The following is a 27,080-nucleotide window of genomic DNA, read 5'->3' as shown; positions in this document are numbered from 1 at the left end:
GGTGCTGGCTCGAAGGGCCGAATGGCCTACTGCTGCACCTATTGTCTATGTTTACTAGATCAATGGACTGGGTGTAAAACTGGAGCCTTAATAGTATAGTAGTTCACGTCAACCTGTGTGTCTGGCTCATGGGAGGGTCATAATGCCATTGAAATGAACTAAAACCATTATGATCAACTTTAACCTTCCTTATTGGCCCCATAGCAGAAGCGTCCACGTCATGGGGCTGGAAGCTGGACGTATCCCGAGCTAATTCTGCTACCATCATCATCTATTGCAACAAGTGATGGCTCCCACTGAATGCCGCCGGAAGCTTGTGTCCTTTCAGGACGGACAACGACAGTGATGGCCAACAATTGGAACATGGAAGATGGACACGGAAGAAGAAGACCTTCTTTATTCGTCCACCATTAGCAGAATTCATATCCTGCCTTTAGCCCCTCATCCTCCAGTACATCCTTCTAAGGAATTAAGTCCTAGTCTGTTCAACCTCTCGCTGTAGCTCGGGCACTTTAGTCCTGGCAACATCCTCGGAAATCTTCTCTGTAACTTTTCCTGCTTGACAACATCTTTCCTACAACATGGTGCCCAGAATTGAAGTCTAAATGTGGCCTCACCAACGTGTTTACACATTAGTAACATAAGTTTAATCTCCAGGGCCTACTTCTCAAGTCGTTTCATTGGAACTTCACGATGAGCCTAAAATATTCGCAATGCCAAATTGACTTTAGGCTTCACACTCTCCCCACAGAAATGTATTCACCTGCAAACCACCACTTTCTCAGGACAACATCTGCCAGCTTGGATCACGTGCCCGAAAACAAACTCTGAATAGTACGCGACTATAAATAATTATTTCATGAGGTCTTACATTGATCCTGGCTCCACGTTTGGTCCCCGCACAAAAAACGGCACGCGAATGTCAAACTCGTACGGCATGGACTTCCCTTTCACGAGGCCAAACTGTCCGATGTGGTAGCCATGGTCGGCCGTGAAAATGATGTACGTGTTGTCTACCTCGCCCAATTCAACCAGCATGTTAAAGACCTGAAACATCAATTAAACATCAATTAGGGCGGCACGGTGGTGCAGCAGTGGAATTGTTGCCTTACAGCGCCAGAGACCCGGGTTCGATCCCGACTATGGGCGCTGTCTGTAGGGAGTTTGTACGTTCGCCCCGTGAACTGCGAGGGTTTTCACCGAGATCTTCGGTTCCCTCCCACACTCCAAAGACGTACATGTTTGTGGGTTAATTGGCTTGGTAAAAATGTAAAATTGTCCCTTGTGGGTGTAGGGTAATGGTAATGTGCGGGGAGCGCTGGTCAGTGCGGACTCGACGGGCCGAAGGGCCTGTTTCCACGCTGTATCTCTGAACTAAATTAAACTAAACACATTTTTGTTGAAAATAAAAGGTTGAAGTTTATTATTGTCTCGGGTTTAGTTTAGTTTAGTTTAGGGATACTGCGCGGAAACAGGCCATTCGGCCCATCGAGTCCGCACCAGCTAGCAATCCCCGCACATTAACATTACTCTACACATACTAGGGACAATTTACATTTATACCAAGCCAATTAACCAACAAACCTGCACGTCTTTGGAGTGTGGGAGGAAACCGAAGATCTTGGAGAAAACCCACGCAGGTGCGCCACCGTGCCACCCCATCAAGTCTACTCCACCATTTAATCATGGCTGATCTATCTCTCCCTCTTGACCCCATTCTCCTGCCTTCTCCCCATAACCCCTGACACTCATGTCTCTTGTATGATGACAATTCTAACGATTCCTGATCTACTGCCACGACTCACCTTTTCAATGGATTCATCGACGGACATCAATGTCTGTAGCCGCTTCCTCTGAAGCATGTTGGTGAACTCCATGTGGATGGGCTTCATGGGGCCAGTGTACCTCATGATCCAATGCTTGTCTGGGTTGGGAGCGTAATTGTAACTGGGCGTGCTGCAAGTGAAATGATCCACATGTATTAATCACGTATGCGGGCTTTTAGTGATGAGACAGACAGACAGACAGACAGACAGACAGACAGACAGACAGACAGACAGACAGACAGACAGACAGACAGACAGACAGACAGGTAAATGGATCTGGAGACACAAGGAACTACAGACGCTGGACTCTTCAACAAAGCACGAACTTCTGGAGGAACTCGGAGGGTCAGGCAGCATCTGCGGAGGGAACAGGCAAGCATAACACAGTCTGCCTGAGGGACTCAGAGGGTCTGGCAGCATCTGAGAACAAAACACAAAGGTGCTGGAGAAACCTGGGGCAGGGCTTTAGGGGAGAGAATCAGAACTGTGTCTGGCAAATGCCCGTTTATTTTGTTCAGTTTAGTTTAGAGATCCAGCACGGAAACAGGCCTTTCAGCCCACCCAATCTGTGCCGACCACTGATCACCCGTTCACACTAGGTCTATGTTATCCCACTTTCTCATCCACTCCCTACACACGAGGGGACAATTTACAGAGGTCAGTTAACCTGCAAACCCGCACGATGTGAGAGGAAACCGGAGCACCCGGGGGAGACCCTCGTGGTTGCAGGGAGGACGTGCAAACTCCACATGGACTGCACCCAGGGACACAATCCAACTTGGGTCTCTGCTGCTGTGAGGAGGCTGCTCTACCAGCTGTGCCACTGTGCCCCCAACTCCATTGAAATTCATAGCTATGCCCTCTAGTGTTGTATGCTTCCACCCTGAGAAAAATGTTCTGACTGTCTACCCTATCTACGCATCTCATAATTATTTATACTTCCGTCAGGTGTCGCCTGGACCTTTGGTTCCAGTGAAACCAAGTCTCTCCAACCTCTCCATGTTGCTGAAGCCTCTAATCCAGGCAGCATTCAGGCCGGGGGTAGTTCCCCCCCCTCCACGGGTAACATGTAATCCCGTGCTACCTGCTCCATGGTCGGATAGTCAGCGACTAAACCATCTCCCCCACCTAGTTTGCCAGGTGAGGAGGGGGCTGTGGACCCCCAGCTGGACCAAAAACAAGACCTGTCAAAGGGCGGATGAGATTCTGGTGAGCCAACGGAAACATCCACACTTCAGTAGAAGTTGCGATCACTGTCGTACGAGGCATTGTAAGGAGTGAAGAAAAACATGAAATGTATTCTGACAAAGACCCTTTCTTCAGCTGGGGTTTCCACGACACTCTGCACTATCTTGCAACTTTTACAGTTTGCCGTGACACCTAATTTAGTGCCTTCAGTAAAATGTGTGCTTTTGCCAAAATCACTTATATAAATAGAAAATAACAGATGTCCCAGTGTAGAACCTTATGGGGCATCACAACTCACATCCTGCCAACTCATAAACAACAACTTGCTCCTGGTAACGAGGAACTGCAGATGCTGCTTTACCCCAAAAAAAAGGTCACAAGGTGCTGGAGTAACTCAGCGGGTCAGGCCAGCATCTCTGGAGAACGTGGAAGGCAAATTAACCTTCTTTCTGCCTGACTTACACCTTGCGGATGAAGGCCACCACAGGTTCTAAATTCACCGGTGATTTTGTCGATTATTTTTGAGTCGATCTCACCGGTTTTGAGTTTCTCAACGGTTTTGATGGGTGGAAATAATATTGGATAGACAATAGACAATAGGTGCAGGAGTAGGCCATTTGGCCCTTCGAGCCAGCACCGCCATTCAATGTGATCATGGCTGATCATCCCCAATCAGTACCCCGTTCCTGCCTTCTCCCCATATCCCCTGACTCCACTATCTTTAAGAGCCCTATCTAGCTCTCTCTTGGAAGCATCCAGAGAACTGGCCTCCACCGCCCTCTGAGGTAGAGAATTCCACAGACTCACAACTCTCTGTGAGAAAAAGTGTTTCCTCATCTCCGTTCTAAATGGCTTACTCCTTATTCTTAAACTGTGGCCCCTGGTTCTGGACTCCCCCAACATCGGGAACATGTTTCCTACCTCTAGCGTGTCCGGATACATGGAGAGATAGCAAGGTAGAACTCAGCTAGCTTCAGACATATGCTCACATTTGATAAAGATTAGGTTTACAAGATGTAGAGACAAGAACTGAGTGGGGCGGCACGATGGCACAGCGGTAGAGCTACTGCCTTACAGTGGCGGAGACCCTGGTTCGATCCTGACTATGGGTGCTTGTCTGTACGAGGTTTGTACGTTCTCCCCGTGACCTGTGTGGGTTTTCTCCAAAATCTGTGGTTTCCTCCCATGCTCCAAAAGACATACAGGTTTGTAGGTTAATTGGCTTGGTGTAAATGTAAACTTGTCCCTAGTGTGTGCAGGATAGTGTTAATGTGCGGGGATCACTGGTCGGTGCAGGCTTGATGGGCTGAAGGGCCTGTATCGCTAAACTCTAAAGATGTAGACACTAGAACTGCAGGTGATGGAATCTTGAGCAAAACACAAAGTGTTGGAATAACTCCGCCGATTAGGCAGCATCTGTGTGGGAAACGAACAGGCGATGTTTCGGGTTGTTACCCTTCTTCAGATTTAGAAGGATAATTAGAAGGTTATGCGTACCAAGGTACAACTAAAAGCTTTGTTTTACAGGCTATCCATCTAATTAGTTAATACTAAGCATAAGAACATTTGTCAAACTCATGTACAACAGGTAGAGCAAAGGGGAAGATGCAGCGTGTGGAATTTGGTTCTCAGCATTGTAAGACATCAGTTCCATAGACAAAGTCCAATGTCCGCAATGGGGTATGCACTGTAAATGGCTCAGTTGTAATCATGTATTGTCTTTCTGCTGACTGAATAGCAGATAACAAAAGCTTACTTAACCCCTGACACCCAGTACTGAACAAGAATCTATCGGTCTCTGCCTTAAAAATATCCATTGGCTAAGCCTCCGCAGTCTTCTGTGGCAATGAATTTCACAGATTCACCACCCTCTGACTAAAGAAATTCACAAGTTCACAAGATATAGGAGTAGAATTAGGCCACGAGTCCACTCCGCCATTCAATTGTGGCTGACCTCTGCCTCTTAAACCTATTTTCCTCATCCTTCTAAACTCCAGTGAGTGGAGGAGGCCCAGGGCTGTCAAACGCTCATCATATGTCATAAGTGCATCAGACAAAACCCCAGCTGTGAATGCACCATTCAGAACCTGGCTAACAGAGAGGGGAGAAGACTAAGCTAAAAATAAGAGATAAAAAGGTACAGAAAGTTGCTAATAATGAGATATCTAGTGTCATTGATACAGAGAAATAGATATTGATATATAGATATAGATGTTGCAACGTAGTGAGAGGCAGATTGTCTTTGTCTCTGGTTAGAGAAGTACATTATTCTTATGATTGATATTTGTGAGTGTATATACGGCGAATAAACATTGAACGATTGATAAAGAAATAACCTGTCTCAGTGATAGAATATTTGGAATACTCCAGGAGCACAAATCATTAAAAGCCTCATTTATTTGACAGCTTATTGGAAATTAACTCCGTTTTCTGACACGCAATCAGGCAACGTCAATTCTTGGCTTTGGAATACCCAAATATATTAATAAATCTATTCTCCAAAGCAGAATTACATCAAGGTTACTAAAACAACAACTAAATAGGGAAGTAAAAAAAAAAATACAAGGACATTCAAAGTGAGATTAGTAAGTTTGTCTCTCAATGTTTCACCACCCAATGTCAATGTAAGATTATTTCAGCGTAGAAACCCTTCAAAGTTTACTGCTGATTGAATAAGAACCATCACCAGGGTTCCCTGCATATCCATTCACTAGACCTTTCACTGGATGTATTCAAGAGAGAGTTAAGGGCCTGTCCCACTTACTCGACCTTGGCTCGCAAATTCAGCTTCAGATTCAATTTTAATTGTCATTGTCAGTGTACAGTACAGAGACAACGAAATGCATTTAGCATCTCCCTGGAAGAGCGACATAGCAAATGATTTGAATAAATAATAATAAGTGATAATAAGTGTCCGGGGGGTGGGGGGGGTGATTGGCAGTCACCGAGGTACGTTGTTGAGTAGAGTGACAGCCGCCGGGAAGAAGCTGTTCCTGGACCTGCTGGTTCGGCAACGGAGAGACCTGTAGCGCCTCCCGGATGGTAGGAGGGTAAACAGTCCATGGTTGGGGTGAGAGCAGTCCTTGGCGATGCGGAGCGCCCTCCGCAGACAACGCTTGCTTTGGACAGACTCAATGGAGGGGAGCGAGGAACCAGTGATGCGTTGGGCAATTTTCACCACCCTCTGCAATGCCTTCCGGTCGGAGACAGAGCAGTTGCCATACCATACTGTGATGCAGTTGGTAAGGATGCTCTCGATGGTGCAGCGGTAGAAGTTCACCAGGATCTGAGGAGACAGATGGACCTTCTTCAGTCTCCTCAGGAAGAAGAGACGCTGGTGAGCCTTCTTGATCAGAGTTGACCTCGTTGTCGCTTGAGGCATACGGGCACCGTATGGCCGCGCGGCGCCGGTCCCACTTAGAAGTGCGGAGTTGTGCGGGGCTGGTCCCGACATCGCGCGGGGCTCCGAAATTCTTGCAGTGGCGAAATCTTCGCTCGCCAACGGCCTGTCGGCACGCAGGCGCATTGCGGTCGTACGCAGCGTCTTGACGTCGTACGCAGCGTCTTGACACCATACGCCTAGCGCGTGGCGTTGCACGATGACGTCACTGCCCGGCATGGCGTTGCGTGATGACGTCACCTCCCGACGGCGTGCGACGCCCAAATTCAGTCGGCCCGCCTCCTGCCCAGCTGATTGGTAAGCATGACGCAAATGACGTCACGTGCGAACTTAGCGCATACTTAGTGCGAACTTCACGTGAACTCCGCTTCCGTTTGGTCGCGCCAAACGCACACAATCGCATGCAAGTGGGATAGACCCTTAAGATTTAGCTCTTAGGGCTAATGGAATCAAAGGATATGGGGAGAAAGCAGGAATGGGGTACTGATTCTGTATGATCAGCCATCAGCTGGCTCACAGGGCCGAATGGCCTACTCTTGCACCTACTTTCTATGTTTCTATGTTTCCAGTTAAAAATCAGCTCATATTGTTGTAATCTCTGCTATTCACGTACATTATAATTAAAACACAATGATAATTAAAATTCTCAACTAACTCAGAATCATTAACTATTACCTCATATTATTCCAAATGTTCAGTATCTTAGGAAGGTAAAACATAGAATATAGAACAGTACAGAAGATAGACACAAAATGCTGGAGTAACTCAGCGGGACAGGCAGTATCTCTGGATAGGAGGATTGGGTGACGTTTTGAGTCGAGACCCTTCTTCAGTCTGATTATTTCAGGATAAAATCATCCATTCCTTCTTATAACCATATAACCATATAACAATTACAGCACGGAAACAGGCCATCTCGGCCCTACAAGTCCGTGCCGAACAACTTTTTTCCCTTAGTCCCACCTGCCTGCACTCATACCATAACCCTCCATTCCCTTCTCATCCATATGCCTATCCAATTTATTTTTAAATGATACCAACGAACCTGCCTCCACCACTTCCCCTGGAAGCTCATTCCACACCGCTACCACTCTCTGAGTAAAGAAGTTCCCCCTCATGTTACCCCTAAACTTCTGTCCCTTAATTCTGAAGTCATGTCCTCTTGTTTGAATCTTCCCTATTCTCAAAGGGAAAAGCTTGATCACATCAACTCTGTCTATCCCTCTCATCATTTTAAAGACCTCTATCAAGTCCCCCCTTAACCTTCTGCGCTCCAGAGAATAAAGACCTAACTTATTCAACCTTTCTCTGTAACTTAGTTGTTGAAACCCAGGCAACATTCTAGTAAATCTCCTCTGTACTCTCTCTATTTTGTTGACATCCTTCCTATAATTGGGCGACCAAAATTGTACACCATACTCCAGATTTGGTCTCACCAATGCCTTGTACAATTTTAACATTACATCCCAGCTTCCATACTCAATGCTCTGATTTATAAAGGCTAGCATACCAAAAGCTTTCTTTACCACCCTATCTATATGAGATTCCACCTTCAAGGAACTATGCACGGTTATTCCCAGATCCCTCTGTTCAACTGTATTCTTCAATTCCCTACCATTTACCATGTACGTCCTATTTTGATTTGTCCTGCCAAGGTGTAGCACCTCACATTTATCAGCATTAAACTCCATTCTGCCATCTTTCAGCCCATTTTTCCAAATGGCCTAAATCACTCTGTAGACTTTGGAAATCCTCTTCATTATCCACAACACCCCCTATCTTGGTATCATCTGCATACTTACTAATCCAATTTACCACCCCTTCATCCAGATCATTGATGTACATGACAAACAACAAAGGACCCAACACAGATCCCTGAGGCACCCCACTAGTCACCTGCCTCCAACCCGACAAACAGCCATCCACCATTACCCTCTGGCTTCTCCCATTCAGCCACTGTTGAATCCATCTTGCTATTCCTGCATTTATACCCAACAGTTGAACCTTCTTAACCAACCTTCCATGAGGAACCTTGTCAAAGGCCTTACTAAAGTCCATATAGACAACATCCACTGCTTTACCCTCGTCAATTTCCCTAGTAACCTCTTCAAAAAATTCAAGAAGATTAGTCAAACATTACCTTCCAGGCACAAATCCATGTTGACTGTTCCTAATCAGACCCTGATTATCCAGATGCTTATATATATTATCTCTAAGTATCTTTTCCATTAATTTGCCCACCACTGTAGTCAAACTAAAAGGTCTATAATTGCTAGGTTTACTCTTAGAACCCTTTTTAAACAATGGAACAACATGCGCAGTACGCCAATCCTCGGGGACTATTCCCGTTTCTAATGACATTTGAAATATTTCTGTCATAGCCCCGGCTATTTCTACACTAACTTCCCTCAATGTTCTAGGGAATATCCTGTCAGGACCTGGAGACTTATCCACTTTTATATTTTTCAAAAGTGTCAGTACTTCTTTTACTTTGAAACTCATAGTATCCATAGCTACTCTACTAGTTTCCCTTACCTCACATAATTCAATATCCTTCTCCTTGGTGAATACTGAAGAAAAGAAATTGTTCAATATCTCCCCCATCTCTTTTGGCTCTGCAGATAGCTGTCCACTCTGTCTTTCCAACGGACCAATTTTATCCCTCGTTATCCTGTTGCTAATAATATAGCTGTAGAAACCCTTTGGATTTACTTTCACCTTACTTGCCAAAGCAACCTCATATCTTCTTTTAGCTTTTCTAATTTCTTTCTTAAGATTCTTTTTACATTCCTTATACTCCTCAAGCACCTCATTTACTTCATGCTGCCTATAATTATTGTAGATCTCCCTCTTTTTCCGAACAAGATGTCCAATTTCCCTTGAAAACCAGGGCTCTTTCCAATTTTTACTGTTTCCTTTCAACCGAACAGGAACATAAAGTCTGAGGAAGGGTCTCGACCCGAAACATCACCCATTCCTTCTATCCAGAGATGCTGCCTGTCCCGCTGAGTTACTCCAGCATTTTGTGTCTATCTTCGGTTTAAACCAACGTCTGCAGTTCCTTCCTACACAGAGCAGTACATTCCAGGAAAAGGCCCTTCGGCCCACAATGTCTGTGCAAACACAATGCCAAGATCAACACTTATGAGCCAGCACCTAATCTATGTCCCTCCATTCCCTGCATATCCATGTACCTATCCAAAAGTCTCTTAAATGCCCCTTTCATATATGTCTCCACCATGACCCCAGGCAGGATGATGCAATCACTCACCACCCTCTGTGTCACAGGAGGAATCATTTCCATGTTTTAAAATTTTCAGCGATCATTGGAGTTCGTATATTTTTGAGTTTAATCCCTTCAAGATAATTACATTTTCATGCTGTCATTTATTTTACTTGTCCTCGTTGCCTTTGTCTTAACTTGCCTGAATGTAGTTGCAGGAAGTTTGAAATTGCCCAAGGAAATGGGATATCATTTAAATGACAGTTGTATCTCACATTTAGCAAATATATAGTAGCTGTTGAGGTGGTCTTTGATGTGTTGGCCAAATCACAAATTTTGCATGCTTCAAATTTATTTTTAGTTTTCATTGTTTTGAACATCGATTTTCAGTCTAACTGCATATTTGAACAACATGCCTAAGATGTATCAATGTATAATTTACAGAGCATTACTTGCTGATGTCTTTATTTTAGTTTGGAGATACATCGCAGAAAGAGGCCCTTCGGCCCACCGAGTCCACACGCCCATTCACGCTAGTTCTATGCTATCCCACTTATTTGTCCAGTCCCTGCACATTCGGGGCAATTTACAGAGGGCCAATTCACCTACAAACCCGCACGTCTTTGGGATGTGGGAGGAAACTAGAGCGACGGGCGGAAACCCACACGTTCACAGGGAGAACGTGCAAACTCCACACAGTTGGCACCCGAGGTCAGGATCGAACACGGGTCTCTAGCACTGTGAGGCAGCAGCTCCACCTGCTGCACCACTGTGTCACAACGGGATACTGAGGCCACGTTTCCCAAATTTAAGTCATGAAAGCTTCCTTTCCTATCTCTTGTGGTGGTCGGTTAATACTGAAGTCCCTAAGTACTATTGGCATTAGATTTGAGATTAGTGTAAACAAGCCTGTTACTGAGGGAAAGGTGGGGTTGTCTATCAGACGACAATTTGTTTCTGGTTTTAGGTACCACACTTGCCAACGACATGACAGCTGTCAGCTGACATAATCCTATACCTGTCACCAGCGTCTTGAAGAAATCATTTTATGTCACACAGTCTCAGCTCAAGTCTCTTTGTTCTCACTCTTTTGGGTGTGAGAGGAAAGCGGAGCACCTGGAGGAAGCCCACGCGGCCACAGGAAGAACGTGCATACTTAACACGGACATCGCCCAAGGTCAGGATTGAACCCGGGCCCTTGGTGCTGTGAGGTTGCAATTCTAGCCGCTGCACCACCACCCCACACTTCCCACACTCCAGAGAGGATTAGGTTTGTCCGTTAATTTGGCTTCTGTAAATTGTAAATTGCCCCTTGTGTGTTAGTGTCGAGGGATCACTGGTCGGCACGGAATCAGTGGGCTGAAGGGCCAATTTCCGTGCTGTATCTCTAAACTAAACCAAACTAAACAAATGCATGTCTGAGTTTAATCTTCCTGCATCTGTCATCTCCAGGATGCCTGAATGGCAGCTGTATCAGCTTAATTCCACTGAATGTTTCAAATGAAGAGAATGGGCAAGCGAGAGTGTATAAATGATCTAAGAATTAATTCCAAATTGGCACTGAGTCAGATAAGGCACGTCTCAATGGTAGATCTAACACTGGCACAGATTGAAACATATGGATGGTTGCCAGTATAAATTGCATCTTCCCACCACCTGCCACTTGCCTCATCCCCCCAGCAGGTAGAACGTTCAACCAATCTGTGCTCCTGTATAAACTACATGCACCGTGTAGCTCACACATGTAACAAATGTGCTTTCATTCAAGTTTCATTAGTGCGGCACGATGCCGTAACGGTAGAGCTGCTGCCTTACAGCGCCTGAGACCCGGGCTCCATCCTGACTACGGGCGCTGTCTGTACGGAGTATGTACGTTCTCCCCGTGACCACGTGGGTTCTCTCCCGGTGCTCCGGTTTCCTCCCACATTCCAAAGACGATTAGGTTTGTCGGCTAATTTGGCTTCTGTACATTGTGAATTGTCCCTTGTGTGTGGGATGGTGTTAGTGTACAGGGATTGCTGGTCGGTGCAGACTCAATGGGCTGAAGGGCCTCTCTAAACTAAATTAAACCAAACCTGAAACTTGGCCTAGCCTTGTCCTCTAGAGACGCTGCCTGACCCACCGAGTTACTCCAGCATTTTGTGTCTATCAGCACTTATAGTTCCTTTTTACTTCAGTTTTTGCATTTTATCTGCAAAGTTTTCATTAAGGGCCTGTCCCACTTACGCAATTTTTTTCGGCGACTGCCGGCACACGTTATAGTCGCAGCAGGTCGCCGAAAATGTTCAACAGGTTGAAAATCCAGCGGCGACCAGAATAAGGCACGCACGGCTCTTTGGGTGACTTTGGGTTTGGGTTTTTTGGGTTTGGGTTTGGGTTTGACTTTGGGTTTTTGGGTTTGGGTTTGGGTTTGGGTTTGGGTTTGACTTTGGGTTTTTGGGTTTGGGTTTGGGTTTGGGTTTGGGTTTGGGTTTGACTTTGGGTTTTTTTGGGTTTTTTTGACTTTGGGTTTTTTTTGTCTAATTTGTAGTCCTGTAGGTCTGTGTCCAAGATGGCTGCCGTGAAGAGAGAGTGAACGCTGGCGCGCTTTGGCTGCCGCTGCTCTCTCTTCACACTGTGTTTTTGATTTTCTGTTTTTGGATTGAATTCTGTTTTTAATTTGTGTCTCTGTGATGTCTTTATTACTTGTTATATTCCGATTATATGTTATTCCGATTACTATGTAAGGTGTCCTTGAGATGTCTGAAAGGCGCCCATTAAATAAAATTTATTATTATTATTATTATTACTCACCACCAGACAGGCGTCACCCTGCAACGTGTTTGCCCAAAGAGTCGAACCTTTTTCTGGTGGCCGCTGGATTTTCAACATGTTGAACATTTTCGACGACCTGCTGTGACTATGGCGGGTGCCGGCAAGTCGCCGAAAAAATCGCGTAAGTGGGACAGGCCTAAGGTACTTGTGGGCGATAAAAAACCCATAATAATCCCAAAATATCGTGCTGATTTCTATACTGCATTGTGATCCCCGCTATTGGAATCTTCACAAGGTTAATTCCCGGGATGGCGGGACTGTCATATGCCGAGAGAATGGAGCAGCTGGGCTTGTACACTCTGGAGTTTAGAAGGATGAGAGGGTCTCTCATTGAAACATCTAAGATTGTTAAGGGGCTTGGACACGCTAGAGGCAGGAAACATGTTCCCGATGTTGGGGGAGTCCAGAACCAGGGGCCACGGTTTAAGAATAAGGAGTAAGCCATTTAGAACGGAGACGAAGAAACACTTTTTCTCACAGAGAGTGGTGAGTGTGTGGAATTCTCTGCCTCAGAGGGCGGTGGAGGCCGGTTCTCTGGATGCTTTCAAGAGAGAGCTAGATAGGGCTCTTAAAAATAGCGGAGTCAGGGGATATGGGGAGAAGGCAGGAACAGGGTACTGATTGGGGATGATAAGCCATGATCACATTGAATGGCAGTGCTGGCTCGAAGGGCCAAATGGCCGACTCCTGCACCTATTGTCTCTTGTCTATTGTCTCCTTACATAATCCACTTGATATCTGTCAGTACAGAACAGTATCTTTTGCCTTTTATTGAACGTGTGCTTTTTTTTACATGCTTTTATTTTTACAGGTTTAACTAAAGTGTCTCTGTGCAGACATTGTAAAGATTTTCAGACACTCTGAGAACAAAGAGACTCGAGCTGAGACTGTGTGACATAGAACGATTTCTTCAAGAAGCTGGGAACAGGTAAAGGACTATGTCAGTCAGCTGACAGCTGTCATGAAGTTGTCCAGTGTAGTACCTGAAACCAGCAGCAATATGCCGTCTGATAGACAACCCCACCTTTCACTCAGTAACAGTAAGTGGTAGCATGGTGGCGCAGCAGTAGATTTGTTGCCTAATGCCCCTGTCCCACTTAAAAAACCTGAACGGAAACCTCTAGAGACTTTGCGCCCCACCCAAGGTTTCCGTGCGGTTCCCGGAGGTTTTTGTCAGTCTCCCTACCTGCTTCCACTACCTGCAACCTCCGGCAACCACCTGCAACCTCCGGGAACCACACGGAAACCTTGGGTGGGGCGCAAAGTCTCCAGAGGTTTCCGTTCAGGTTTCTTAAGTGGGACAGGGGCATTATTACAGCGTCAGAGACCCGGGTTCCATCCTGACTACGGGTGCGGTCCGCACGTACGTTCTCCCTAGTGACCTGCGTGGGTTTTCTCCGGGGGGGGGGCTCAGGTTTCCTCCCACACTCCAAAGACGTAGAGATTGGTCGTAGAGATTGGCTTGTTATAGTTTTAAATTGTCCCTAGTGCGTGGGATGGTGCTAGTGTACGGGGTGATAGCTGGCCGGCATGGACTCGGTGGGCCGAATGGCCTACTTCCACGCTGCATCTCTACACTAAACTAAACCTGGGTTTGTGGACAAAAATGCCGGAGAAACTCAGCGGGTGAGGCAGCATCTATGGAGCGAAGGAAATAGGCAACGTTTCGTCTCGAAACGTTGCCTATTTCCTTCGCTCCATAGATGCTGCCTCACCCGCTGAGTTTCTCCGGCATTTTTGTCTACCTTCGATTTTCCAGCATCTGCAGTTCCTTCTCAAACCTGGGTTTGATCCAGACTGCGGGTACTGCCTGCACGAGGTTTGTATGTTCTCCCCGTGACTACAATATCTGCGTCGAACACGATGCCAATGTAAACCGCATCTGCCTACACGTAATCCATATCCCTCCGTTCCCTTCGTACCCACGTGTCTATACACAATCATGGGGGACGACAGATGGCACAATGGGCTAAGTGTTCGGCTGGCAACCGGAAGGTACCCGGTTCGAATCCCGCTTGGAGTGCATACTGTCGTTGTGTCCTTGGGCAAGACACTTCACCCACCTTTGCCTGTGTGTGAATGTGTGTGAATGTGTGTGAGTGATTGGTGGTGGTCGGAGGGGCCGTAGGCGCAGATTGGCAGCCACGCTTCCGTCAGTCTGCCCCAGGGCCTGCACGTAATCCATACCCCTCCGTTCCCTTCGTACCCACGTGTCTATACACAATCATGGGGGACGACAGATGGCACAATGGGCTAAGTGTTCGGCTGGCAACCGGAAGGTAGCCGGTTCGAATCCCGCTTGGAGTGCATACTGTCGTTGTGTCCTTGGGCAAGACACTTCACCCACCTTTGCCTGTGTGTGAATGTGTGTGAATGTGTGTGAGTGATTGGTGGTGGTCGGAGGGGCCTTAGGCGCAGATTGGCAGCCACGCTTCCGTCAGTCTGCCCCAGGGCAGCTGTGGCTACAGAAGTAGCTTACCACCACCGAGTGTGACTGAGGAGTGAATGAATAATGCGATGTAAAGCGCCTTGAGTATTAGAAAGGCGCTATATAAATCCCATCCATTATTCATTATTATTAACTTCAAGACTACTATCATATCGGTCTCCACCACCACCCCTGGCAGCGCGTTCCACGGGCCCAAAACTCAATGTAGGTAAACATTGTCTCTCAGCGTGAGGCTACGGCCTCTGGTCTTTGACATTTCATAGAAACATAGAAACTAGGTGCAGGAGGAGGCCATTCGGCCCTTCGAGCCAGCACCGCCATTCATTGTGATCATGGCTGATCGTCCCCTATCAATTTCCACACTGGGAATAAGGTTCCGACTGCCGATTCCACCGTTACCCCTCATAATGATCGTTGCATGAGAGTAGGTTTATCGTGGAGAGCGCTGCATTTTCATCGCTTGCCTTCACGTTAAAAATAAGCATCTGGTATTAGTCTCTGGCTCGGCCGTTGCAAAATGTTAGCATGTGGCACGCGGAGACTGTGGCCAGATGTTGATTATCAGCTTGTCTGCGGAAGACGTTCCACTTAAAAGTAATTTGCTGGCCTTGCTGGGGACTGACTGAATTGCGGCAGTTGCCGCGGCAACCTCGGCATTCTGTACAACATGCGCTGCTCTTCATTCAATGCTGACATTCTTCACTCCTCCTCCTCCTCCTCGCTCAAAGAACTCATATCCCTCCTGATGGGTGTGTCCGACACCCACTGACAAATCGACACAAAATGCTGGGGTAACTCAGCGGGACAGGCAGGGTCCCTGGGGAGAGGGAATGGGTGACGTTTCGGGTCGAGACCCTTCTTCGGACCCACTGTCGGGGTTTGTCCTTTGTTAGGCTCATCAGGCTCCACCCTTCGTTAGGAGAGTAACTCTAGGAGGCGGCACGGTGGGGCAGCGGTAGAGTTGCTGCCTCACAGCACCAGGCACCCGGGTTCGATCCTGACTACGGCTGCTGTCTGTACGGAGTTTGCACGTTCTCCCCATGACCTGCAGGATTTTTCACACAGGGAGTTGTGAGTCTGTGGAATTCTCTGCCTCAGAGGGCGGTGGAGGCCGGTTCTCTGGATACTTTCAAGAGAGAGAGCTAGATAGGGCTCTTAAAGATGGCATAGTCAGGGGATATGGGGAGAAGGCAGGAACGGGGTACTGATTGTGGATGATCGGCCATGATCACATTGAATGGCGGTGCTGGCGTGAAGGGCCGAATGGCCTACTCCTGCACCTATTGTCTGTTGTCTATTGATATTAGAGTGATAGAGTCATACCGCACAGAAGCAGGCTCGTTAGCCCACCCCTGGCTAATCCAGCAATTATTTAAGAGTGAATATGGGTCCTTGCTGATCCGTACAGCTTAGTTGTGTCACAAAACTCTCACCCCATTTATATTATGATCGGGAATCGTGAAGCTGATGATATGTAAATTTATATTAGGCGGCATGCCGTTGGGGGCGGCACAGTGGCGCAGCGTTAGAGTTGCTGCCTTACAGCGCTTACATCTCTTGAGACCCGGGTACGAGCCAGACTACGGGTGCTGTCTGTACGGAGTTTGTACGTTCTCCCCGTGACCTGCGTGGGTTTTCTCCGAGATCTTCGGTTTCCTCCCACGCTCCAAAGACGTTCAGGTTTGCAGGTTAATTGGCTTGGGTATAAGTGTAAATTGTCCCTAGTGCGTGCAGGACGGTGTTAGCGTGTGGGGATCGCTGGTCGGTGAGCCGAAGGGGCCTGTTTCCGCGCTGTGCCTCCGAACTAAAATAAACTGTGTAATGGACCGCTGGTTAAGCCAGACGAAGGAGTAAATGAGAAAATGGCCGCCTACAACATGTTTACTAGCTTCTAGATTGTAATCACAGTAATACTCACATATGCTGGGAGGCATTTGGAAAGAGGTTGGAGAACTGTGGAGCAGAGTCCTCTGGTCCGTGAGGTGCAGCGTGACTTAGTAGCATCATCACCGGGCGGTGTGGATAAATCTTCTTCGATAACTTAAAATAATTGATGCTGTCATTTGTGATCAAGTCCGTTAGGTAGTCCTACAAAACAGAAAAGTAAAGCATTAAATAGTCATAGAATCATAGAGTGATACAGCGTGGAAACAGGACGTTCAGCCCAACTTGCCCACACCGGCCAACATGTCCCAGCTACACTAGTCCCACCTGCCCACGTTTGGTCCACATTCCCTCCAAACCTGTGTTCAAAAGGGAACTGCAGATGCTGGAATATCGAAGGTACACAAAATTGCTGGAGGAACTCAGCGGGTGCAGCAGCATCTATGGAGCGAAGGAAATAGGCGACGTTTCGGGCCGAAACCCTTCTTCAGACTCTGAAGACTGAAGACAGTCTGAAGAAGGGTTTCGGCCCGAAACGTCGCCTATTTCCTTCGCTCCATAGATGCTGCTGCACCCGCTGAGTTCCTCCAGCAATTTTGTGTACCCTCCAAACCTGTCCTAGCCATGTACTTGTCTAACTGTTTCTTAAACGTTGGGATAGTCCCAGACTCAACTATCTCCTCTGGCAGCTCGTTCCATACACCCACCACCCTTTGTGTGAAAAAGTTACCCCTCATGGATTCCTCTTAAATAGTTTCCCCTTCATCTTAAACCTATGTCCTCTGGTCCTCGATTCACCTACTCTGGGCCATATTTCAAAATAATCGTTTTACTAGAGAGGTGCACAGACAAGTTTATCAGATTTGCAGCTTTTCATTGCAAGGTGTTTATTTTAAAAATCTTCACAGAATTAGAAAAAAATAAAATTGTCCTGGCAGCTCTGTTGAATTATGAATTATATGCTTTCTTATATTAATAAACTAAGGTGAGGATGAGTTTCTTTAGCCAGAGGGGAATTCATTGCCACAGACCACGGTGGAGGCTAAAGGGCCTGTCCCACTTTCACAACCTAATTCAAGACCTCTGCCAAGTTTGCCCTTGACTCATACTTGCAGCATGGTGGTCACTAGGTCGTAGGAGGTCGTAGGTAGGTCGTGATGCTAGTCGTAGGTACTCGTGGCATCAAGTAGGTCGGGACGTTTTTCGAGCCTGATGAAAAATGTCCACGAGTAAAAAAGGTTGTGAATTGGGTCGTGAAAGTTAATGGGCGTTCATGAAGTGTAGAAGATCATGAGAGAAAGAGAGAGTGAATGCACAGAGTCTTTAATCTGGAGTAGGGGAATCAAAAACCATGGGACATAGGTTTAAGATGGGGGGGGGGGGGGAGGTTTAATAGGACCTGAGGGACAATTGTTTTTACACAAAGGATGGAAGGTGTATGGATGAAGCTGCTGCAGGAGGTAGCTGAGGCAGGTATTATCACAATATTTTAAACAATGTGGTTAGGTACACGGGTTAGGTTTAGAGGGATATGGGCCAAAGGCAAGCAGGTGGGACTAGTGTAGATGGGGCATGTTGGTCAATTTGGGCAAATCCACGCTATATGACTCAATGACTCAATTATCTCTTCAATGCCCTTTACCCCAATCATTTCTATTGCTTCATACAGGGTTTCATGAGTAAATAATCTACTGTCATTCGTACACAAGCCAGGCGTGACATCGCACCAGGTTAACATACTCTTTTGGATGCTGAAGAATTTCTAGTTCAGAAAATGTTCATCAGGTGACCAGCGTCTGGGGATGTTGCTGGATGTGCTGACAAACCTTTTCCAGCAAAGTGTCCAGGAGTCGCTGAGCAACAGTGAGCCACTAAACAGCAACCTTTGAACTTTGCACGGTATAGTGAACGGAGGCGTGCGGTGAGGACCCGGCTGCGATAGCGGAGAGGTCAGCGCGGCCGACGGACACGTGGAAGTGAGGACGCCGCTGCCGGGGGAAGGAACATAGGGGGAGCCGGCGTGTGGGCGACCACCGTGAGGGAGGGGGGAGAACAAAGGGGGAACCGGCGTGGGGGAGTGGGGAGGGGAATTTGTAACTATGCAAGCGCCATTTATGGGACTTCATCATCGGCTCTGACCTCCCCCACCATCGAGGGGATCTATCGCAGTCGCTGCCTCAAAAAGGCTGGCAACATCATCAAGGACTCACACCATCCTGGCCACACACTCATCTCCATACTACCTTCAGGTAGAAGGTACAGGAGCCTGAAGACTGCAACAACCAGGTTCAGGAATAGCTACTTCCCCACAGCCATCAGGCTATTAAACTTGGCTCGGACAAAACTCTGAACATTAATAGCCCATTATCAGTTTATTTGCACTTTATAAGTTTATTTATTCATGTGTGTATTTACGTATATAATGGTATATGGACACACTGATCTGTTTTGTCGTCAATGCCTACTATGTTCTGTTGTGCTGAAGCAAAGCAAGAATGTCATTGGCCTGTCAGGGACACATGACAATAAGCTCTCTTGACTCTATTTGCATACCTTGGCACGGCGTGCAAGCAAAGAATTTCACCGTGACTTGTCACCTGTGACAATAAAGTATTCAATCAATCTGCATTTCCAAGCATTGGCGGCAGCCTCCTTCAACCATTATACGCTATCAGTTACTTCTCTTCACAAATGCCGGGGCAACGTTAGGCTGCGGACACCCAAACGCCCAGGAACCAGGAGTATGCAGTAGTATGTAGATGTTGCCCGATCCATCATGGGCACTGACCCTCCCACCATCAAAAGGATCTACAGGGGACACGGCCTCAAAGAGGCAGCTGATATTATCAAAGGCCCATCCAACTTGGCCATGCCCTCATCCCGTTGCTATTCATTGAGAAGGTGGTACAGAAGCCTGAAAACTGTACACTCCAGGTTAACGGACAGCTCCTCCCATTCAGCTCTTCAACACTGCACTCAACCCTGCCTCAGTAACTAGGATCTACCATGGACTTGGTTTTAGTTGAACTCTCTACTTCGATTTGTACTCTTATGGTCTGGTTACCCAGGATCACTGATTATTTATTTCTTAGTTTAATTTTAGGTTAGAGATACAGCGCACACACTTAACACTATCCTACACACTAGGGACAATTTACCATTAGACAATAGACAATAGACAGTAGTTGCAGGAGCAGGCCATTCGGCCCTTCGAGCCAGCACCGCCATTCAATGTGATCATGGCTGATCATCCCCAATCAGTACCCCATTCCTGCCTTCTCCCCATATCCCCTGACTCCGCTATTTTTAAGAGCCCTATCTAGCTCTCTCTTTAAAGCATCCAGAGAACCTGCCTCCACCGCCCTCTGAGGCAGAGAATTCCACACTCACCACTCTCTGTGAGAAAAAGTGTTTCTTCATCTCCGTTCTAAATGGCTTACTCCTTATTCTTAAACTGTGGCCCCTGGTTCTGGACTCCCCCAACATCGGGAACATTTTACCTCATGCCAATTGAACCTCCAATCCTGTGCGTCTTTGGAGTGTGGGAGGAAACCGGAGCACCCGGAGAAAACCCACGCAGGTCACGGGGAGAACGTACAAACACCGTACAGACAGCACCCGTATCAGGATCGAACCCGGGTCTCTGGCGCTGTGAGGCAGCAACTCTACTGCTGCGCACACTGTGTATTACTGTATTTTTGATGATTATATATTTAGTTATACATCATTTTGTTATTGGGCCTGCAAACCTGCAGCAAGCAAGAATCTCATTGGTGGTATGTACACAATTAAACACTCTTGACCCTTGAAATCAAGTGGGGGAAAAAATCAGTAGAACTGAACAGTTATTAGAACTTGGTAGACAAAAGTGGTGGAGAAACTCAGCGGGTGAGGCAGCATCTATGGAGCGAAGGAAATAGGCAACGTTTCGTCCCGAAACGTTGCCTATTTCCTTCTCTCCATAGATGCTGCCTCACCCGTTGAGTTTCTACACCACTTTTGTCTACCTTTGATTTTCCAGCATCTGCAGTTCCTTCTTAAACAGTTATTAGAACGGAACAGTTTAATCCATTAACACCTTTATACACAGCACCTAATTGCTAACCTTTCAGATGTTTCTTTCTACTAATAGCTAATGTGAGTTGGAAGCGTTGCCAAGTGTATGCTGCACCCAAGCTCATTTTAAGGACTCTGAGCAACTGTGCTGAATAATGCAGCAATTGCATTTTACTGGCCTATATCTGTAGTACTAGAAATCAGTGAGATCACACCTGGAGTATTGTGTGCAGTTTTGGTCCCCTAATTCGAGGAAGGACATCCTTGCTATTGAGGGAGTGAGGCATAGGTTTACAAGGTTAATTCCCGGGTTGGTGGGACTGTCATATGCTGAGAGAATGGAGCGGCTGGGCTTGTACACTCTGGAGTTTAGAAGGAGGAGAGGGGATCTTATTGAAACATATAAGACTGTTAAGGGTTTGGACACGCTAGAGGCAGGAAACATGGTCCCGATGTTGGGGGAACCAGGGGCCCCAGTTTAAAAATAAGAGGTAAGTCATTTAGAACGAAGACGAGGAAACACTTTTTCTCACAGAGATTTGTGAGTCAATGGAATTCACTGCCTCAGAGGGCGGTGGAGGCCGGTTCTCTGGATACTTTCAAGAGGGAGCTAGATAGGGCTCTTAAAGATAGCGGGGTCTGGGGATGTGGGGAGAAGGCAGGAACGGGGTACTGATTGGGGATGATCAGCCATGATCACATTGAATGGCGGTGCTGGCTCGAAGGGCCGAATGGCGTACTCCTGCACCTATTGTCTATTGACTTTATAACCAATTTTATATATCCCTAAAAACACCCAGGGGGAAAATAAAGCACTGGTTTAAGTAAGTTGAAGGTGCATTGCCACTCATGATCAGGCTGCAGATATACTAATAATAATAATGATGGATGGGATTTATATAGCGCCTTTCTAATACTCAAGGCGCTTTACATCGCATTATTCATTCACTCCTCAGTCACACTCGGTGGTGGTAAGCTACTTCTGTAGCCACAGCTGCCCTGGGGCAGACTGACGGAAGCGTGGCTGCCAATCTGCGCCTACGGCCCCTCCGACCACCACCAATCACTCACACACATTCACACACAGGCAAAGGTGGGTGAAGTGTCTTGCCCAAGGACACAACGACATTCGAACACATTCGAACCGGCTACCTTCCGGTTGCCAGCCGAACACTTAGCCCATTGTGCCATCTGTCGTCCCAGATTATATTGATGCATCGATTATATTGGGTCCACATTAGTTCAGATAAAAATCTCAAGCGAGACACAAAATGCTGGAGTAACTCAGCGGGACAGGCAGCATCTCTGGATCGAAGGAATGCGTGACGTTTCGGGTCGAGACCCTTCTTCAGACCGAGAGTCGGGGGAGAGGGAAACGAGATGTTTAGATGGCTAAGGTGTGAAAACGAGAGATCAAATGGGGACGGATGTCAGGGAAAATGTAGACTAGATCATTGTTCTGAAGAAGTTGACTCAACCCAAAACATCACCCATTCCTTCTCTCCAGAGGTGCTGCCTGTCCCGCTGAGCTACGCCAGCTTTTTGTGTCGGTCATAGGTCATTGTTAGTTGAGGGGAAGGTGACAACGAGGAATACAATGTAAAATTTAATCAGGAGGACAGTCGGAGAACGAGGATGGGGGAGGGGATGGAGAGGCAGGGAAGGCAAGGGTTACAATATTCAGACCGCTGAGATGCAAGCTGCCCAAGCGAAATATGAGGAATATTTAGGAATAAATAGGGGAAATGAGAAATCACAAGCATCAAGTTCTGATCCCAATGCATTAAAAATAAATGGCATGAGGAATTATAACCAGCTGAATGTGAAGTCAGGTTTATGATATCTTCAGGCAGTCTGTAGCAGGCCCTGGTACTATATTAATTCAACAGCAAGTTTTTAATGTGCTGCAAATCCAATCAATATTGCTTGCGATCATATAAAGAATAAGCCTGCACTTCGCTGATAGGGACAATTTGTAGCGCTGTCAGAATATATCTCTACCATAAGAGACGTTCCCTGCATTGTAGTTCCTCCATTGTTGTGCAGTATAATAGCATATTTTAAATATATGTCAGACAACCTGACACTTATGCGGTACAGTGGCGCAGCAGTAGAGTTGTCGCCTCACAGCGCCAGAGACCACGGTTCGATCCTGACTACGGGTGCTGCCTGTTCAGAGTTTGCACGTTCTCCCTGTGACCATGAAGGTTTTCTCTGGGTGGATCGGTTTCCTCCCACGCTCCAAAGACTTAAAGGTTCGTAGGTTAATTGGCTTTGGTAAAAAATGTGCAAATTGTCCCTAGTGTGTGTGTAGGATAGAGCTAGTGTATGGGGTGATCGTTGGTGGGCTTGGACTCGGTGTTTGCACGCTGCATCTCGAAAAGTAAAACAAAATGTCGTAAGCTCAATAATCATCTGCAGTCGAATATACGTTATTGAGTCATTGAGTGATACAGACTAGAAACAGGCCCTTCAGCCCAATTGGCCATACTGGCCAACATGTCCGAGCTATACTAGTCATAGAGTGATACAGCGTGGAAACAGGCCCTTCGGCCCAACTTGCCCACACTGGCCAACATGTCCGAGCTATACTAGTCATAGAATGATACAGCGTGGAAACAGGCCCTTCGGCCCAACATGCCCACACTGGCCAACATGTCTGAGCTATACTAGTCATAGAGTGATACAGCGTGGAAACAGGCCCTTCGGCCCAACATGCCCATACCGGCCAACATGTTCCAGCTACACTAGTCCCACATGGCCGCGTTTGGTCCATATCCCTCTAAATCTGTCCTATCCATGTACCTGTCTAAATGTTTCCTAAACGTTGCGATAGTCCCTGCCTCAACTACCTCCTCCAGCAGCTCATTCCATACACCCACCACCCTTTGTGCGAAGAGGTTACCCCTCAGATTCCTATTAAATCTAAACCCCCCACCTTAAACCTGTGTTCTCTGGCTCTTGATTCCCCTACTCTGGGAAAAGGACTCAGTGCATCTACCCGATCTATTCCTCTCATGATTTTGTACATTTAATTTGTACACCCTTGGTTCACAGAGACTTCACTATGCACAACACCTTGTAAAACCAGAGCCAATGATATGTTTGGTTTCTGTGACTGAATCGGTCAATAACTAGCACCGTGGTGGAGGTTTCAATGTACTGATGAGATTTGGGTGGGAACTAAATGATCAAAGGAATGCATGGAATATATCTGGGAAGTTTCCCAGACCAGCACTGCATAGCTCACGACCAGCTCACTGCATCGTTGATCCCAGGGCAACATGCTCCTGCTTCCCCCAGCAATGCGTCAAGGAGTATGTAGTTTAGTTTCATTTAGAGATGCAGCGTGGGAACAAGCCCTTCGGCCCACCGAGTCCACACCGACCGACGATCCCCGCTCATTAACACAATAGGGACAGCTTACATTTATACAAAGCCAATTAACCGACCAAACTGTACGTCTTTGGAAATTGGGAGGAAACCGAACATCCCTTGCAGGTCACAGGGAGAACATGCAAACTTAATACAGCACCCGTAGTCAGGATCGAACACGCGTCTCTGGCGCTGTAAGCTGTAATAGCATGGGAATTAAATTATCCGTGATCCAGATACAGAAATCTCTTCAGAATCACAAGGGTGACACATTTGAATATACCTTGCTAAATTTTTGGACTGCTCCAACACCTAAAACTAAGAATCGCAGATGCTGGTTTATCAAAAAAAAAAGATGCATAGTGCTGGAATAACTCAGTGGGTCAGGATGCATCTCTGGGGTACATGGATAGGCAACATATTTAGAAACATAGAAACTTAGAAAAATAAGTGCAGGTGTAGGCCATTCAGCCCTTCGAGCACCGCCATTCAATATGATCATGGCTGATCATCCAACTCAGTATCCTGTACCTGCCTTCTCTCCGTACCCCCTGATCCCTTTAGCCACAAGGGCCACATCTAACTCCCTCTTAAATATAGCCAATGAACTAGCCTCAACTACCAGGGGTCCGGAACGCTACCAATCAATGTTGTGCAGAGACCCGTGTAAGGAGTGAACTGCACATGCTGGTTTAAACCGAAGACAGACACAAAAAGCTGGAGTAACTCAGCGAGTCAAGCAGCATCTCTGGAGAAAAAAAGCTGATGTTTCGGGATGAGACACATCTTCAGACTCAATTCCGATTAGGCTGTCTGAAGAAGGGTTCCGGTGTTGGGGGAGTCCAGAACCAGGGTCCCAGCTTTACAGTCTACCGTGGGAACTCTTTAACTCAGTAAAGTAAAGTAGCCTTTATTGTCATATCAGCGCACAGGCAGCAGTTGACTGTTGCTCTATTCAGTTTCCCAGGGGGTCGGGACGGGACTGGAGTTGGGAGAGAAAGGTGGGGGAGTTGAGGGAGAGGAGGGGGAGACAGATGGGGGTGTCTTCATTTACTGACGGCGGGTGTCTGTCACTGAAACAGGCAGGTGAGATTTCACATCCACCTTGTGTGTGCCTCTCTCTCTCTCTCCCTCCCTCTTACACAGGCTGAGAGACTCTGCCTCTGTGAGTGTACGTCTCTTTCTCCCCCTCTCCCACACACAGTAAGACCGAGGTACTGTGCTCAGTCCATCTGTGTCTCCCACATACACAGTAAAATATGTCTCCAAATGAGCCAATTCAACCAAGGGAGGATATATATAGTGTGTGAAAAAAAAAGTTACATCATTTGTGTCACGTGTAGTTCACGATGTTCATTCAAGATTTAACGGGAAAGCTCGGGAAACGGACAAGTTCACTCGCACAAATAGCAGAAATGCCGAGTACCGTGGGAACTCTTTATCTACTGCCGTTATATCGTGCGAGACTCGTGCTGGACCACGACCTCTTCACTCTGGTGACATCTTGCGTCAACTCGCCCCGTGAAAAGGCCGCTTTAATCTATATTACTAAAAGTCTGTTCTTGACCGGTTTTGGCCATCTGTGCTGCAATTTCCGAGAGAACGCCGCCACCTACGGCCGTCATTTTAGGCCACCTTGCTTAGAGCCCCCCTCCGCCATATGTGTGCCGAGGATTTATCCCGTCGATGAAAAATGACAGAGATATTAATGATTTTACAAAATTCCCCATTCTCTCTGCTGCCCCTGCTGGCGGCAGGGGTGAGGGACTATAAAACCAGGAAGTGGTGTGCCCCAATCAGTCTCTCATCAAGATGGATGAAGGCAGAGGGTCACGTTTCTCTGAGCTGTGAATAACACTGAACACATGTCTACTCAAATGTAAGTGTCCTTAGTGGTTCTAAAACGCTTGCAGAATGTGTCATTGGTTCTAAAAGTTTGCAAAAAGTGTTTATTGGTTCTAAAATGTTTGCAAAAAGTGTCTCTTTTGGTTCTACAATGCTTGCAGAATGTGTCTTTTTTGGTTCTAAAATGTTTTTTAGGTTCTCCCCCCGTTTCCTCTTCCCCCCCCCCTCCTCTCCCCCCTCTCCTCTCCCCCCCTCCTCTCCCCCCCCCCTCCTCTCCCCCCCCTCCTCTCCCCCCCCTCTCCTCTCCCCCCCTCTCCTCTCCCCCCCTCTCTCTCTCCCCTCTTTTTCTCCCCCCCTCCCCTCCATCCCCTCCCCCACCATTCCTCCCCTAAACCCCCTCCTCTCCATACACCTCTACCCCCTTCCCTCCCCCCTCCCTCCCCCTCCCTGCTCCCCACCTCTCCCCCTCCCCTCTCATCACACCCTCTCTCCCCCCCTCTCCTCCCCCCCTCTCCTCCCCCCCTCTCCTCCCCCCCTCGCCTCCCCCCTCTCCTCCTCCTCTCTCGCCTCCCCCCTCTCCCCCCCCTCTCTCTCTCTCCCCTCCTCCCCTCCTCCCCTCCTCCCCTCCATCCCCTCCCCTTAACCCCCTCCCCTCCACACCCCCTACCCTCTTCCCTCCACCCTCCCCCCTACCTCCCCCTCCCTGCTCCCCACCTCTCCTCCTCATCCCCCTCTCAGCACCCCCTCTCTCTTCCCCTCACTCTCATCCTCTCTCTCTCCTCTCCTCCTCCCCCACCTTTCCCCCCCTCACCCACCCTCCCTCTTCTCCTCCTCCTCTCCACCCCCTCTCCCTCTTGCCCCTCTCTCTGTGTCTCTGTCTCTCTCTGTCTCTGCCCCTTCTCTCTCTGCCCTCACTCTCTACCCCCGCCCCCCCCCCCCCCCTCCCCCTCTCTAGGTGTGACTGCAAGTCGGGGACTATGCTGTAGGTAGGGTGTTTATGTGGTAAAAGGAGCAAATTAA

General features: G+C 47.5%; 1 protein-coding gene across 5 annotated transcripts in view; it reads right to left on the bottom strand.

The window, feature by feature from the left end:
- The window catches only part of sulf2 (sulfatase 2), a 244,158-nt gene that overhangs the window by 35,826 nt on the left and 181,252 nt on the right, over positions 1 to 27,080 (bottom strand). For all 5 annotated transcript variants that reach the window (XM_033041462.1, XM_033041458.1, XM_033041459.1 and 2 more), the window contains 3 exons: positions 16,819 to 16,988; positions 1,806 to 1,956; positions 872 to 1,047 (listed from right to left, as the gene is read on the bottom strand). In XM_033041462.1, coding sequence (XP_032897353.1) covers positions 872 to 1,047; positions 1,806 to 1,956; positions 16,819 to 16,988 — 497 coding nt within the window. The remainder of the gene's footprint in view (positions 1 to 871; positions 1,048 to 1,805; positions 1,957 to 16,818; positions 16,989 to 27,080) is intronic.

This window comes from Amblyraja radiata, chromosome 23, assembly GCF_010909765.2.
Source record: "Amblyraja radiata isolate CabotCenter1 chromosome 23, sAmbRad1.1.pri, whole genome shotgun sequence".
In the NCBI taxonomy this organism is placed as follows: domain Eukaryota; kingdom Metazoa; phylum Chordata; class Chondrichthyes; order Rajiformes; family Rajidae; genus Amblyraja; species Amblyraja radiata.
The sequence above is the reverse complement of the archived record's forward strand: the minus strand, read 5'-3'. Positions and strand labels throughout refer to the sequence as shown.